Source organism: Phragmites australis, chromosome 22 (assembly GCF_958298935.1).
Source record: "Phragmites australis chromosome 22, lpPhrAust1.1, whole genome shotgun sequence".
In the NCBI taxonomy this organism is placed as follows: domain Eukaryota; kingdom Viridiplantae; phylum Streptophyta; class Magnoliopsida; order Poales; family Poaceae; genus Phragmites; species Phragmites australis.
Genome location: NC_084942.1, coordinates 9317325 through 9328911, shown reverse-complemented (window position 1 = coordinate 9328911; position 11587 = coordinate 9317325). Strand labels below are relative to the sequence as shown.

General features: G+C 41.4%; 1 protein-coding gene across 1 annotated transcript; it reads right to left on the bottom strand.

Annotated features, from left to right (window-relative positions):
- Positions 1-674: 674 nt before the first annotated feature.
- LOC133904815 (lysine-specific demethylase REF6-like) lies at positions 675-10888 on the bottom strand. Its single transcript, XM_062346384.1, has 7 exons — positions 9857-10888; positions 7315-7393; positions 7148-7215; positions 6266-6416; positions 5271-5962; positions 3746-4390; positions 675-2730 (listed from the first exon to the last, which is right to left on the bottom strand). Exons 1-7 carry the CDS (start codon positions 10707-10709, stop codon positions 968-970), a joined length of 4251 nt encoding a protein of 1416 aa, XP_062202368.1. The 5' UTR covers positions 10710-10888; the 3' UTR covers positions 675-967.
- Between the last annotated feature and the right edge of the window lie 699 nt (positions 10889-11587).

Below are 11587 nucleotides of genomic sequence, written 5' to 3'. Positions count from 1 at the left end.
AACTATTATTAACACCTGAGAAAGTTGTGACAAACTCTAAAAGCACCGCAAGTAAGCGCATAAATTATTGTCTAAATCCAAGCACACGAACCACCTAAAATTGCTCTAAAATTTTATGATTTGGTAAAAAAAAAATCCGAATTCGGTTCAAATTAATTTGCATCATATTACCCTGTATCCGAACATGCCCTTAACTGGATGGGTGAACCCCCGTAGGCCTGAACCATATACAAGGAATCAAACACGAGGATAATTCAACTACATTTTGAGCTGGGCGTTTCAACGACCATATTCTTTGCACTTCCACCAAGCCAAATTGGGGAGCAAGAAATGTCTGTAGTTGCACATATGAATATTAACATAAAAAGCATGTGATTCTATCACAGAAGTTGGAAGCCATGAGGATGAAAATCAAGAGTACATATAAAAGGACCAGCAAAGCGAGTACATTCAATAACCGAAAATCAACGTGATGAGCTTTGAGATAATATCGAACAATTCATACAACAAACCATTTACTTTATCCGAACCTTCCTACTCTAGCCGAGATCACATCATATTTCTTTTTTGCCAAAACAAAACTGGCGTGAAGCATGCACATAATTCTTACCTCAGGCTGCCACCCTTTTATCATTCAAAAGGGGCACTTAACCACAGATCAACATGCCTTCTAATGACAAGAGAAGTACACTAATTTTAATCATGCTGACCGAGCAAATTTCCAATTTCTCTGGATAAACGAATGAACGATACAATTGACTTGGAATAATCCCAGTCAACAACAGGTCAGTTGGACCTAAAGCAATAGAAAAATTGGCTGTTATGCAGAGGCGGTAAGCAATGAAATGAATTACACCTTATGTGGACTAATTCCGCAATTAATAGAATCTGATGCAATTATTCGTTTAGCATCCCCTTCAAATCATTGTCAGAGAAGAAACCTGTACTTGTGCATAGCGGTTAGAAATTATGTACTCTTCTTCCTTTTCTTATCACAGGAATGGCCAGTCTTTCTCTTGTGACGGCTGAAGTCCGACACAAACCGGAATGTCTGGGTGCAGCCAGGTTCTGTGCATGCGTACGGTCGCACCCCCGTATGCACCCTCATGTGCTCTGTCCTCGCCCATGGCCACTTGAATGTCTTCTTGCAGCCTGCCCATGTACACATCAGTGGCCTTTCATCCAAATGCACTTTGCGGTGCTGAAGCAAGTATTTATGGCAGAAGAACTTCTTCTTGCATCCTTTTACAGGACAAATGTCTCGCTTGTGCAACAATAAGTCCTGCTGGGTGCTGAAGCTCATGTCGCACCCTTCTATATCACAAGAAAATTTTACTCCTTTATCTCCATTGCGCAAACCATCATTTGACTGACGTTTGCTGGCTTTTTTCTTAACACTTCGCATCTTGCCGTCAGATTTCACTTTGATATCATCAGTTTTTTCTTTTGGAATTTCATCCCAGTTGTCTATTGTGGCTTCATCTCCTCTATCGCACCCTTCTTTGCTGTTTTTTCTCTTAACACTTTGCATTTTGCCTCTATATTTTGCTTTCACATCATCGGTTTTTTCTTTTGGAATTTTATCCCAGTTGTCTTGTGTGGCTTCATATCCATTATCTTCATGAAGCACCACATTATTATCTTCACTGTGATTTTCTCGAAACTGCCTATTTGTCTTATCATTCTTTTGCTTCGTAGTACTTGCTTTCTTGCCCATCTTTTGCAGTTTCTTGTCTACAATCAACAAATCATCATTTGCCTTGCATTTGCTGGGTTTTCTATTACTACCTTGCAATTTAACACCAGATTTCACTTTTACAACGCCAAGTCCTTGTTGTGTACTGTTATCCCAGTCACCTATTGTGGTGTTTTCTATGCTATCTATGTCAAGCCTGCAGTCAATGTCATCCTTTTCATCCTGTAGCTCATGAAATTTGTTGTTTCTTTTATCATCCTTTCGCCACTTAGAACTTGTTTTTATGTTCATACTTTGAAATTCATGTTGTTGATGTTGCTGAGTGTTCGATGCTTCCTCACTTTCATCTCCATCTTCGTGTTTGACATGATCATCGAAATTTCTAGGCTGGTCATGGGTGGCTTCAGATATCATCCCAATGCCACTGCAGTGAAAAGTGGCTTCATCAGAAGCAGTGCATCTCTTCTTTTTGGCTCTAGATTTCTCAACAGAGTCCCCCTCTTTTCTTCCAGACGTTCTTTTTGATAAGCTTTGGTTGATCAAGGTAGCAGATCTTGTCGATGGTTCTTGTATTTTGTCATAGGAATTAGTACAGAACATTGTTTTGCTGTAAACCATGTCATGGTTCTGTTCTTCATGCCCAAGGGCTAAAAGTGGATGAACTTGGTTTGACATCCAAACTTTTCCACACCACCATCCAGCCACCTTTTTCTTTCTTGTGCCTGATCGTTGTCCTTCATCATCTGTCCAGCTGTCTGGATTTTCTAGGCCAAATGCCTTGTAAATAATGGAATTGTATGGTACCTGCTTGCTGTAAAGTGGAGATTTGCTCTGTTTGGCACTGTAATATATGTTGATACCCATTTTTACTGCCCAGTCACTGCTTGTGGGTTCAGCATCTTCGTCATGCAGAGCCAACTGAATCCTTCCAATGTCTTCATCTGTTGCTTCTTTGAAAGTGATATCTTTCCAAGCATGATTCATACCAAGTTCTTCTGTTATGACTTTTGCTGCCGACTCTGCTCTAGGGTATTCTGCAAATGCATTGTGAATTACCAATGAAGAATTTTCATTTTGCAAGAGATTGCAGGATTAAGACGTACCTTGAAAGCTACTACTGCTCATTCTAGCAAGGAATTAATAAAGATAACTCAAAACAATATAATACTCCCTCCGTTTTCAATTCATTGACAGTCATAACCCTGACACGGAGAACTAGGCAATCATTTGTTTATAATTTTATGACAAATTGCCCCTGAGCAAATTAGTGGGCTGTTCAAATTTCAGAATTGGCGGGCAATTCTTGCGCTCGTTTTCTCTGCTTTCTTAGCTTACGTGCACCACACATTGGCTTCACACATGAGCAGGAATGAAGAAATACACATCGGTGTCACATGTCCATGATAGCTCGGCCTTGTCCCTAGAATTATCTAGAAGGGCCAGCAGCTGTACTTGGTTTGGGGGATGAAGGGGTAAAATTGGAAACTTTGTATTGAAAAACGTGTGATGACAAGTATTTGCAAACAAATATTTTGATCAAAGGTGTCAGTTATTTGAAAACGGAGGGAGTATCATTTTGATAAATGTAGCCCATATTTCCCACAAACAAAGATAAATGTGACTAATCAAAACAAGATCTGGAAGCACATAAAAGTTTGATGCACTATCTCCTTGCACCATCATGGGATCCCTAAAAAAAAGACTTAAACCTCAGTCTCATTTGCTGGTCACCGTTGATCTAATTTCTTTGTTGTAAACAATATGTACAAACTACATGCGCATCTCTTGCAAATAATTCTTTCAACGAAATATCATCCTATATGATCATTTTATAGTTTTTTTGGTTTGTTATTGCTCCACCTTTTGTGCCTAAATTGATGTTTACCACCATATAGTTAATAATTTCAACATTTTCTCATAATCATCAATCAGATATACCACCAATCAGTCTAACAACTAAACGAGATACTAAGAGAAATACTGAAGTTTATTTATAACACAGGAAATGCCGAAGGAACTCCATGGAAATTAGGGAACGTGTAAAAATACCTGGATGGCACAAAAGCATGATATTAGCACCACCAATTTGTTGAAGTTGTGTCCATGTCTCCAAAGCATGTTCTAGACAAAATACATGCATTCTGCAGGAATCTTTGTTGTACTTGAGCATGGCCAGCGCATCTTGTCCCATTGAGCCTTTAGCTGTTCTCAAACTTGTATCTGAAGAGGCTTTTACGCCTGATGCAGTCAGATCATCATCCAAATCCAGATACGCAGACCACTCCTCGTAGGAAGTAAGTGGCTCTCCCAGCCCTGCAAGATGGCTGATATATGTTTCCCTACTCGCCTGAGTCAGTGTCATACTCTTATTCTCTACTGGTTTCATCAGAGATGCTGTCGTTTTGGCTCCACATTCCACTTCATACAAGTGCAAATTTGTCTTCTGAAGCTGAACTGATGTTTCCGAGGACTCAATATTTGCAACTCCTTTTGCTGCATCATTGTTTTCACTGTCGTTTGATATATTGTCAGGTGCTTCCTCATCAGATTCTGATGAATCATAAGCAGAAGCCAGAAGCCCAAGAGCTGATGTGCATCCATGGGTGCTGCTGCTGTATAGCTGTCTATACCAATCAGGCACTTGGGCTGAACTTATGCTACATATTATATTATCATCTGTTCCAGAAGCATGTCCTGTTGAAAAGAGAGATGATATTACACCATGGCCTCCAAAGTACGCAGAAAGAAAAAGGACTTAATTACGTTTATTCGCATTCAGGACATGAGAACTGTAATCCATGGAAACATTGATTGATGCCATTTGGCCAAAGAAGGTATGAAAACATCAAGAAACACATAATAGAAATATGTAGCAGTTGAGTCTTGAGCATCACGGACGAAAGTGTTATGTCAATTGAATGAACACACTGAAAAGGAAACAAGTAATACAGTTCACTAAAACATTCACCCTACAATTTGCTACAGAATCAAATGATATTAAGTAGGTTAATTCATCACTTACTCAAAAGAACATCATCTTTAAAATAAGGTGCAACAGAAATATGCATCAGCCAAACTATTTTAACTTTGACCACAAGTATTTTTATGGACATTTAGATCGGCCATATGATATGATATTAGTATTTAGTAGATTTGTCTCGGAAACTACTTTACCAATACTCTAATTTTGTTAGGTTTTATTAATATATTACAATAAAAACTGGTGATCAATGTTATGTTCTGAAAAGCGTGTCAATGTCGAAAATGACTCTGAATTCTGAGTTGTGACTGGAGGGGGTATTGAACTAGAAAATTTGGCAGATCCATCACCTTTGATAATGCACAAGTGCATGACAGCAGTAGCTATTGATGTACGAAATATCTGTTTTTACCTAACATTTGACCAGAGGCATTAAAAAGGACTAGTATCAGGATGATATATACTGGATCAAAAAGAAATATCATCACTATCACTATTCAACACAGACAAGTGAAATAGGGGAGGCAAGAGAATGATATAAGGTAAACACGATTTAGGGATTAATAGTAGGAGTACGATCCAAGTCTTGCTAACCTTGTGGAGGAACTATCTCACGATTTTCTGCTATCCAGTTTGAGATATCATCTGATTTCATAATTTCTCCATGTTTCGCACTTGATGAGATAGACCCCCTAGAAATGACAAACTGGACTGCTGCTTCTTTAGGTTGAATGATGGCTACACAAGCAAAGCTTAATATGCCACACTGAACACATGGCAGCCGCCCTTGGTCTAAGAGCCCGCCTCCTTGATGTGATCTACCTTTTTCAATTACTCCATTCTGAATCTCTGAAGTTGCTAAGCAGAAAGCAGCACTATTAACTTTTCCAAATTTTGTTTCGTAGAGCTTCCTTCTGTTACATGAAGAGGAAGTGGTTGCACTAGTTGATTGAGACTCACTCATGTCCTCAACCCCTTTGATTTTGTCTATCGTATCACCATCAACAAGCATATCTTCTGCTTTTTGATGGCTAATACCACAGGGACCATGAATCAAGCCTTGTTTAACTGTGACTTCAGGTGCCATCATCGTTGGAAAGGACGGAAGGGGAAATGCGATCTCTGGGATAATTATACAAGAACTTTGACCAAGAAGGATGCTAAGAAAATTGTTGTTTTCAATCACACTTCCAACAAATGTTTCTTTAACCATTATTTCACCTTCATTTTTCTTCTTGTCCCTTAGACGAGAGCTTCTTGGTACACTATGGAAATTCTTAGGTTCCCTATAAAAGGGAAAAATGTTCAAAACAAATTCATCTCCATAAATATGATAATTCTGGGAATTGAACAAACAGAATTGCTATTTGATATCCAGTTCATACAGGCTGTGCTGGAACTGAGACTAGTTTAATTAGACAAAATTACAATGCATATATCATGAATTGTTTGAAGTAAGAGAATATATTTAGTTAATTTTGTGTTATCTATATAAATTATATAATGAGGATGACATATTGTCCAATATTCTTACATAATCCTAAAGTTCTATAACAACCAAGATTAAGATCATATTTACTCCAGCACACCTAGAACATAATGACAGTGCTAGCTCATAAAGCAGCTGATAATGAGACACCATCGGACCACAATTTGTGGAAGCCCTCCTGATTGCAGCTTCTTTAGCCACTTGCAACCAGCGAGGTGTTGCAATATTTGTTGCTTCTCCACAATTAAATCCTGTGCAAAAGGGATAGTCAAATAAATTAATTGTTCCATTCATAGGTGTGGATATCTTTTTTAATCCAAAACAAGAACTCGTACTCTGAACGGTTCAGAAGAACACAAATCAAAATGGCAAACTATAAAATGCAACAGTGATCTGATAGCTTGAATGGATAACATCAACTTGCAGAATGAAATAGTAAACCTTACCAATGGATCCTCTAGTCACAATTTTTCAACAATTTTGAGATATTTTATTTTCTAACATTGATGAACTGGCCATTACGTGATTTTTTAAAATTCTTTTATGGGTGTACAGTGTAAACATCACATATTAACCAATTAGGTTGTAGCACAAGGTTATCCACCCAGTCAACAACTGAAGATGACCAGGTTATTTATAAGTTTACCCAAGAGCAAGGTTAGCTGCAAACAGGGAGGCCAGAGGGCCACATTGCAGATATGTGGGGATATGAGTGATTTCAATTACAAATCTGAAGTACTACTTTCCACTGGAATTAACGGAAAAAAATCTATGCATGAAAACATTATATCATAGATCTGGAATTGAAAGGATAGCATTTCACTTGTTAGGTTAACTGAAAATTATAATCCTTCTTCACAATAGTCAACAACAGGACCGGACTACACTATGCATACAGGAGCAACCAAATAGATTCTCCAAGGAAGATTGTACTGGACCCAATAAGTGCATCATATGAATATGGATATGTTAGATGGCTTACCATGGCTAAAACCAGAATGATAAGCTCCAGGGAACGTGATAATAAATTCTCCAGGGTTTTGAACCAATCTGCTTTGGAGAAGTATCTATCAATCATTATACCCAATACTCAAAATAATGGCCAAGAATGAATGTCACAAAAAAGAATGTTAACAAATGTATTAACACCTGCAGCAAGGAACTCCAGCAGAAAGAAGCACTTCAGGAGACAAGACAGTTGTCTTCTCATTTAGTGTTTGAAAAGCCACTGCACGAGATAAAATAAACAATCCATTAGCACATTTTTCTCTTCAGAGTTAAGAAAATTGAAGCATTCATACTTAAAAAGTCAACACTAAGACTAGTTATTATCAAACAGTCATAATCACTAACTTTTTCTGTCAAACTTAAACTTTACATAACCTGATCCTCGGAAAAAAGAATTAAGAATTATGGCCATCAAGAACATTGGTAATCAGCAATGTTGTTTAAAACAGGCACATACCCACCACAAATTTGAAGAAATATAAATCCTGACATTAGTTACCAGACAGATAGACCTAAAATTGGTACCTCTATCTGTCTGGATCAAAATGGCTCAGCTGACAGTAGATAGTTGCTTATGTATAACAAAGAAAAAATGTTCATAAGTTCTTAAAGCTGTTCAGTTGCCTCACTTAGCCTCCTAAATTTTAGTTTTAGTTTGGTAGGGTGCCACTTTGTTTCATCTGTCAGTTAAGGACAGGAAAGAATGTCATGGAAGGAGCCTAGGTGATGCAATTCATTGTAAATCCCAGTTTAGCACCGGAAAGAAGCGGACCAAACATCATGGCTTGAAAGGGATTTGGGCATTGGAAAGAGAGATCAACTATAGATTGAGATTATTTGGGATTAGAAACTTTTGAACTGACAAAAGACCAATTCATTTCTTCTTGACTCTAAAGTGTGTAGCATTTTACAGGGCTAAGTTGCCTTGTCCCCAAAGATTGGAACTTTATCTCTAACAAGCCAATCTAAGCAAACCAACTATCTAAGCTAAGATCCTGAGTCTACCTCAACCTCTAAGTTTAACTGCCAAATCAAACTGACAGATCAAAACTTGAACAAACTAATACATAATACACAATCTAATCTAATGCTGCTGCCTTGATTTCAGTAACTGCAGTCAGTGATTGCTGTGCAACTGCTGCTGCCTGTGCTACTGCCCACAGAACACTTAGATGTTTGGGGAACTAAACGACACAACAGAAACTAAGTTCAGGGACCTCAACACGGTATGCCATGATAATTTTGCATCACTTAACCGATTCAGTTTTTCCTTTTGAACATTCCTATTATGGCACAGTGGTACATAAACAACTGTACCCTGAGGAAAAAAGTTTTGACTTTTGACTTTGCCGGTCAAAGAGAAAACCCAACAACAACAACAACAAAGCCTTTCAGTCCCAAACAAGTTGGGGTAGGCTAGAGATGAGACCCATAAGATCTTGCAAGTCTAGTCATGGCTCTGGCACGTGGATAGCTAACTTCCACGCACCCCTGTCCATGGTTAGTTCTTTGGTGATATTCGAGTCTTTCAGATCCCTCTTTACAGACTCCTCCCATGTCAAGTTTGGTCTACCTCGACCTCTCTTGACATTATCCGCACGCTTTATTCTTCCGCTATGTACAGGCGCTTCTGAGGGCCTACGTTGTATATGCCCAAACCATCTCAAACGATGCTAAAGAGCATTGATTTCATAAATTTTCATAAATTTTCTCCAAGCCATAAATTTTGATACTAAAGGGCATTGATTTCTGCTTGATTTACAAGCCATTGTAGTGTCAGAATGCTTCATTTGGAGTTTCTGACATGCTAACAATCAGTTCACCTTTTTTCCTTTTGAAATTCCCTGCTTTGGCACAGTTCTATATATACAGAACGGTACACTAAAGAAAAAGTTTTGATTTTTGACTTTGCTGGTCAAGAAGTAAACCCAAAAGACATTTCAGGACTAGACATGTAGAAGTCCTGCACATCCAAGCAAGAAACCAAAGCAGGGAGAAACAGGGCACACTCCTTTGTACATGCAGCGTGTTCTGACATAACTTCAAGATTCGCTCAAGTCATTCTTAAGTAATGGTTAGTTCGCCAAACAAACTGAGCTTGGCTAGGCTTCTTCCTCAAGGCTCAAGTATTAGTTTATTTCTTTTGTGAACACACCCTCCCTAAAACATGGTACATGCTGTTCCAGTTTCCCCATCCCTACCCCAAGTCTATACTGCTATGACCCTTACCTGCCTCCCTGATCCTATCCTGATCAAATCTGCTACAGCTCAATTTAGTTTTCAAATTTCAAGTTCAATTAATATTCCAATCAGAACCTCCAGTACCCAAAATGGCTTACTGACTGATGCCTACTCGTCCCTAATTTTCTCCGAGTCATAAATTTGCATATCAAATGGCATTGATTTCTGCCTGATTTACATGCTATTGTAATGGCAGAATGCCTTATTTGGAGTTCCTAACACAGTAACAAACATTTCTGGTTTACCATTTAAGACTTCCTATTTTGGCACAGTGGTACAACACAACGGTACTCTAAAGGAAAAGTTTTGAGTTTGCTCGTCAAGAAGGAAACCAAAAGGACTTACTCTTTCCAGGACCAGTCAGGCAGTCACTCGACTCACTCCTGCACATCTAGGCAAGAAACCGAAGCATAGTAAAAGCAGGGTAGAACAGAGCACTCACTGATCGCGTTGAGATCGTCGGCATAGCCGTGCACACGGACGGCGTCCTCGAAGGCGAGTATGGCATCGCGGGGCACGCCGTACCAGGTTTTGGCCTTGCCGAAGTGGAGGTAGTTGAGGCTGTGCAGTTCGTGGTCCTCCACGTGCCACGCGAACCAGCTATAGAGCATCGCCACGTACAGCATCGGCGTCGTAACGCCGGCCACGTCCCGGCCCATCGCCCGCAGCAGCGAGCCCTGCGCGCGCGGCGCCAGCCGCATGTTCCACTCCGTCTCCCCGACGTCCCTCGCCGCCAAGGCCGCATTACCGCCGGCGCGCGGCTCCATCTCAAGCTCCTCCGGCGCGGCGAAGCCGGAGCCCGGCATGTCGTTGCCGTACTCGACGTTGAACGGCTTCGCGGCGCAGGCGCCCCAGAAGAGCGCCTCCAGCTGCAGCGGCGTCGCGCTATTGGGCGGCGCCGCGTGCCTCGGGAGCTCGAAGTCGCGCGCCTTGGCGCGGAAGGCCTCGAGGGTGTAGCTCTCGCCGCTCTCCCAGACGCGGCGGTTCGCGGCGCGGCGGTTCTTGGTGGAGAGGCCCACCTGCTGAAGCCGCGTCGGGAAGGTGGGGCCCCGGGTCGCGTCGCCGGCGGCAACCGCATTGGCAGCGAAGGAGGCCCTGAGGCGCTCGAGCGTGGCCTCGAACGGCGGCGACGGGAGCGGGGGCACGATCTTGCAGATGCCGTAGCGGGAGGCCTCGGGCTCGATCTTGAGGATGTAGCCGATGGGGTCGGCGAACTCGGCAGCGGTGGGGCGGTACTCCGGCGCCACGGGAAGGGTGCGCAGCCACTCCGGCGGGTCCACCGCCGGCCGTGACATGGAGGCGGCGAGCAGTAGGAGGTAGTTAGGAGGGGCTTCCTCAGGCGAGGAGTCGCATTTGGGAGGGCCGATTTGGGGAATTGGCTCCCGCTGCTTGCTTCGTGTTTGCTGCTGCTGCTGCTGCTGCTTTGGGGGTAGTGAGAGAGAAAGGGGACTGAGGGAGGAGAGAGAGACAGGGGAAGACGAGGCGATGGGATTTTGTTCTTTTTTTTTAAGGGGTAGAAATGGAATTTCTGGTTTTCTTTTGGAATTTTTCGAAAGGAAAACAGAGAAAGGCTGCAAATAGGAACTGTAATTTTGTTGTTTTGGAAAAACTTATCAACCAAGGATTTAGAGTCTTATTAGTGCATTAATCTACAGAAAGGTAGGGAGGCATACCTGTGTGAAAATGGAGTGTAAAGCATATTCTAGATATTTCACTTCGAATTTGTTTCTCTTAAAAGAGTCAAGTCTGATAGTTGGAAATTGAGTACCTGTTTTTCAAGATCTGCAGCACTTGGTTGAGTTGTGATAGAGCTACTTGATTGTAGAGGCAACGACTAAGGGGCTTTTGTTGGAGGGTGCGAGGCAACACGGCGAGAGTCGATGGCAGGGGTGTTGCAAGACTGAGAGATCGGTGGTGTTGTAGCTAGAGCAAGAAATTGGAGCCGAAAGATGCAAGGAGACTACAAACTTAGATTGAGAAGGATGTTTAAGGTATACAATGAGGCATTAGATGTGTGGATGGATCTATAGGGAAGATCCGATAGTGAGGCCATAGAAAATGATGATGGATCTAGAGCCGTTGTATTAGGGGAAAGCCGGAGGAGACTGTGGAAGGAGGCGGCGGGATTGCGGAAGGATGGAGCACAATTACAACAAGGAGAAAAGGCTAGGGT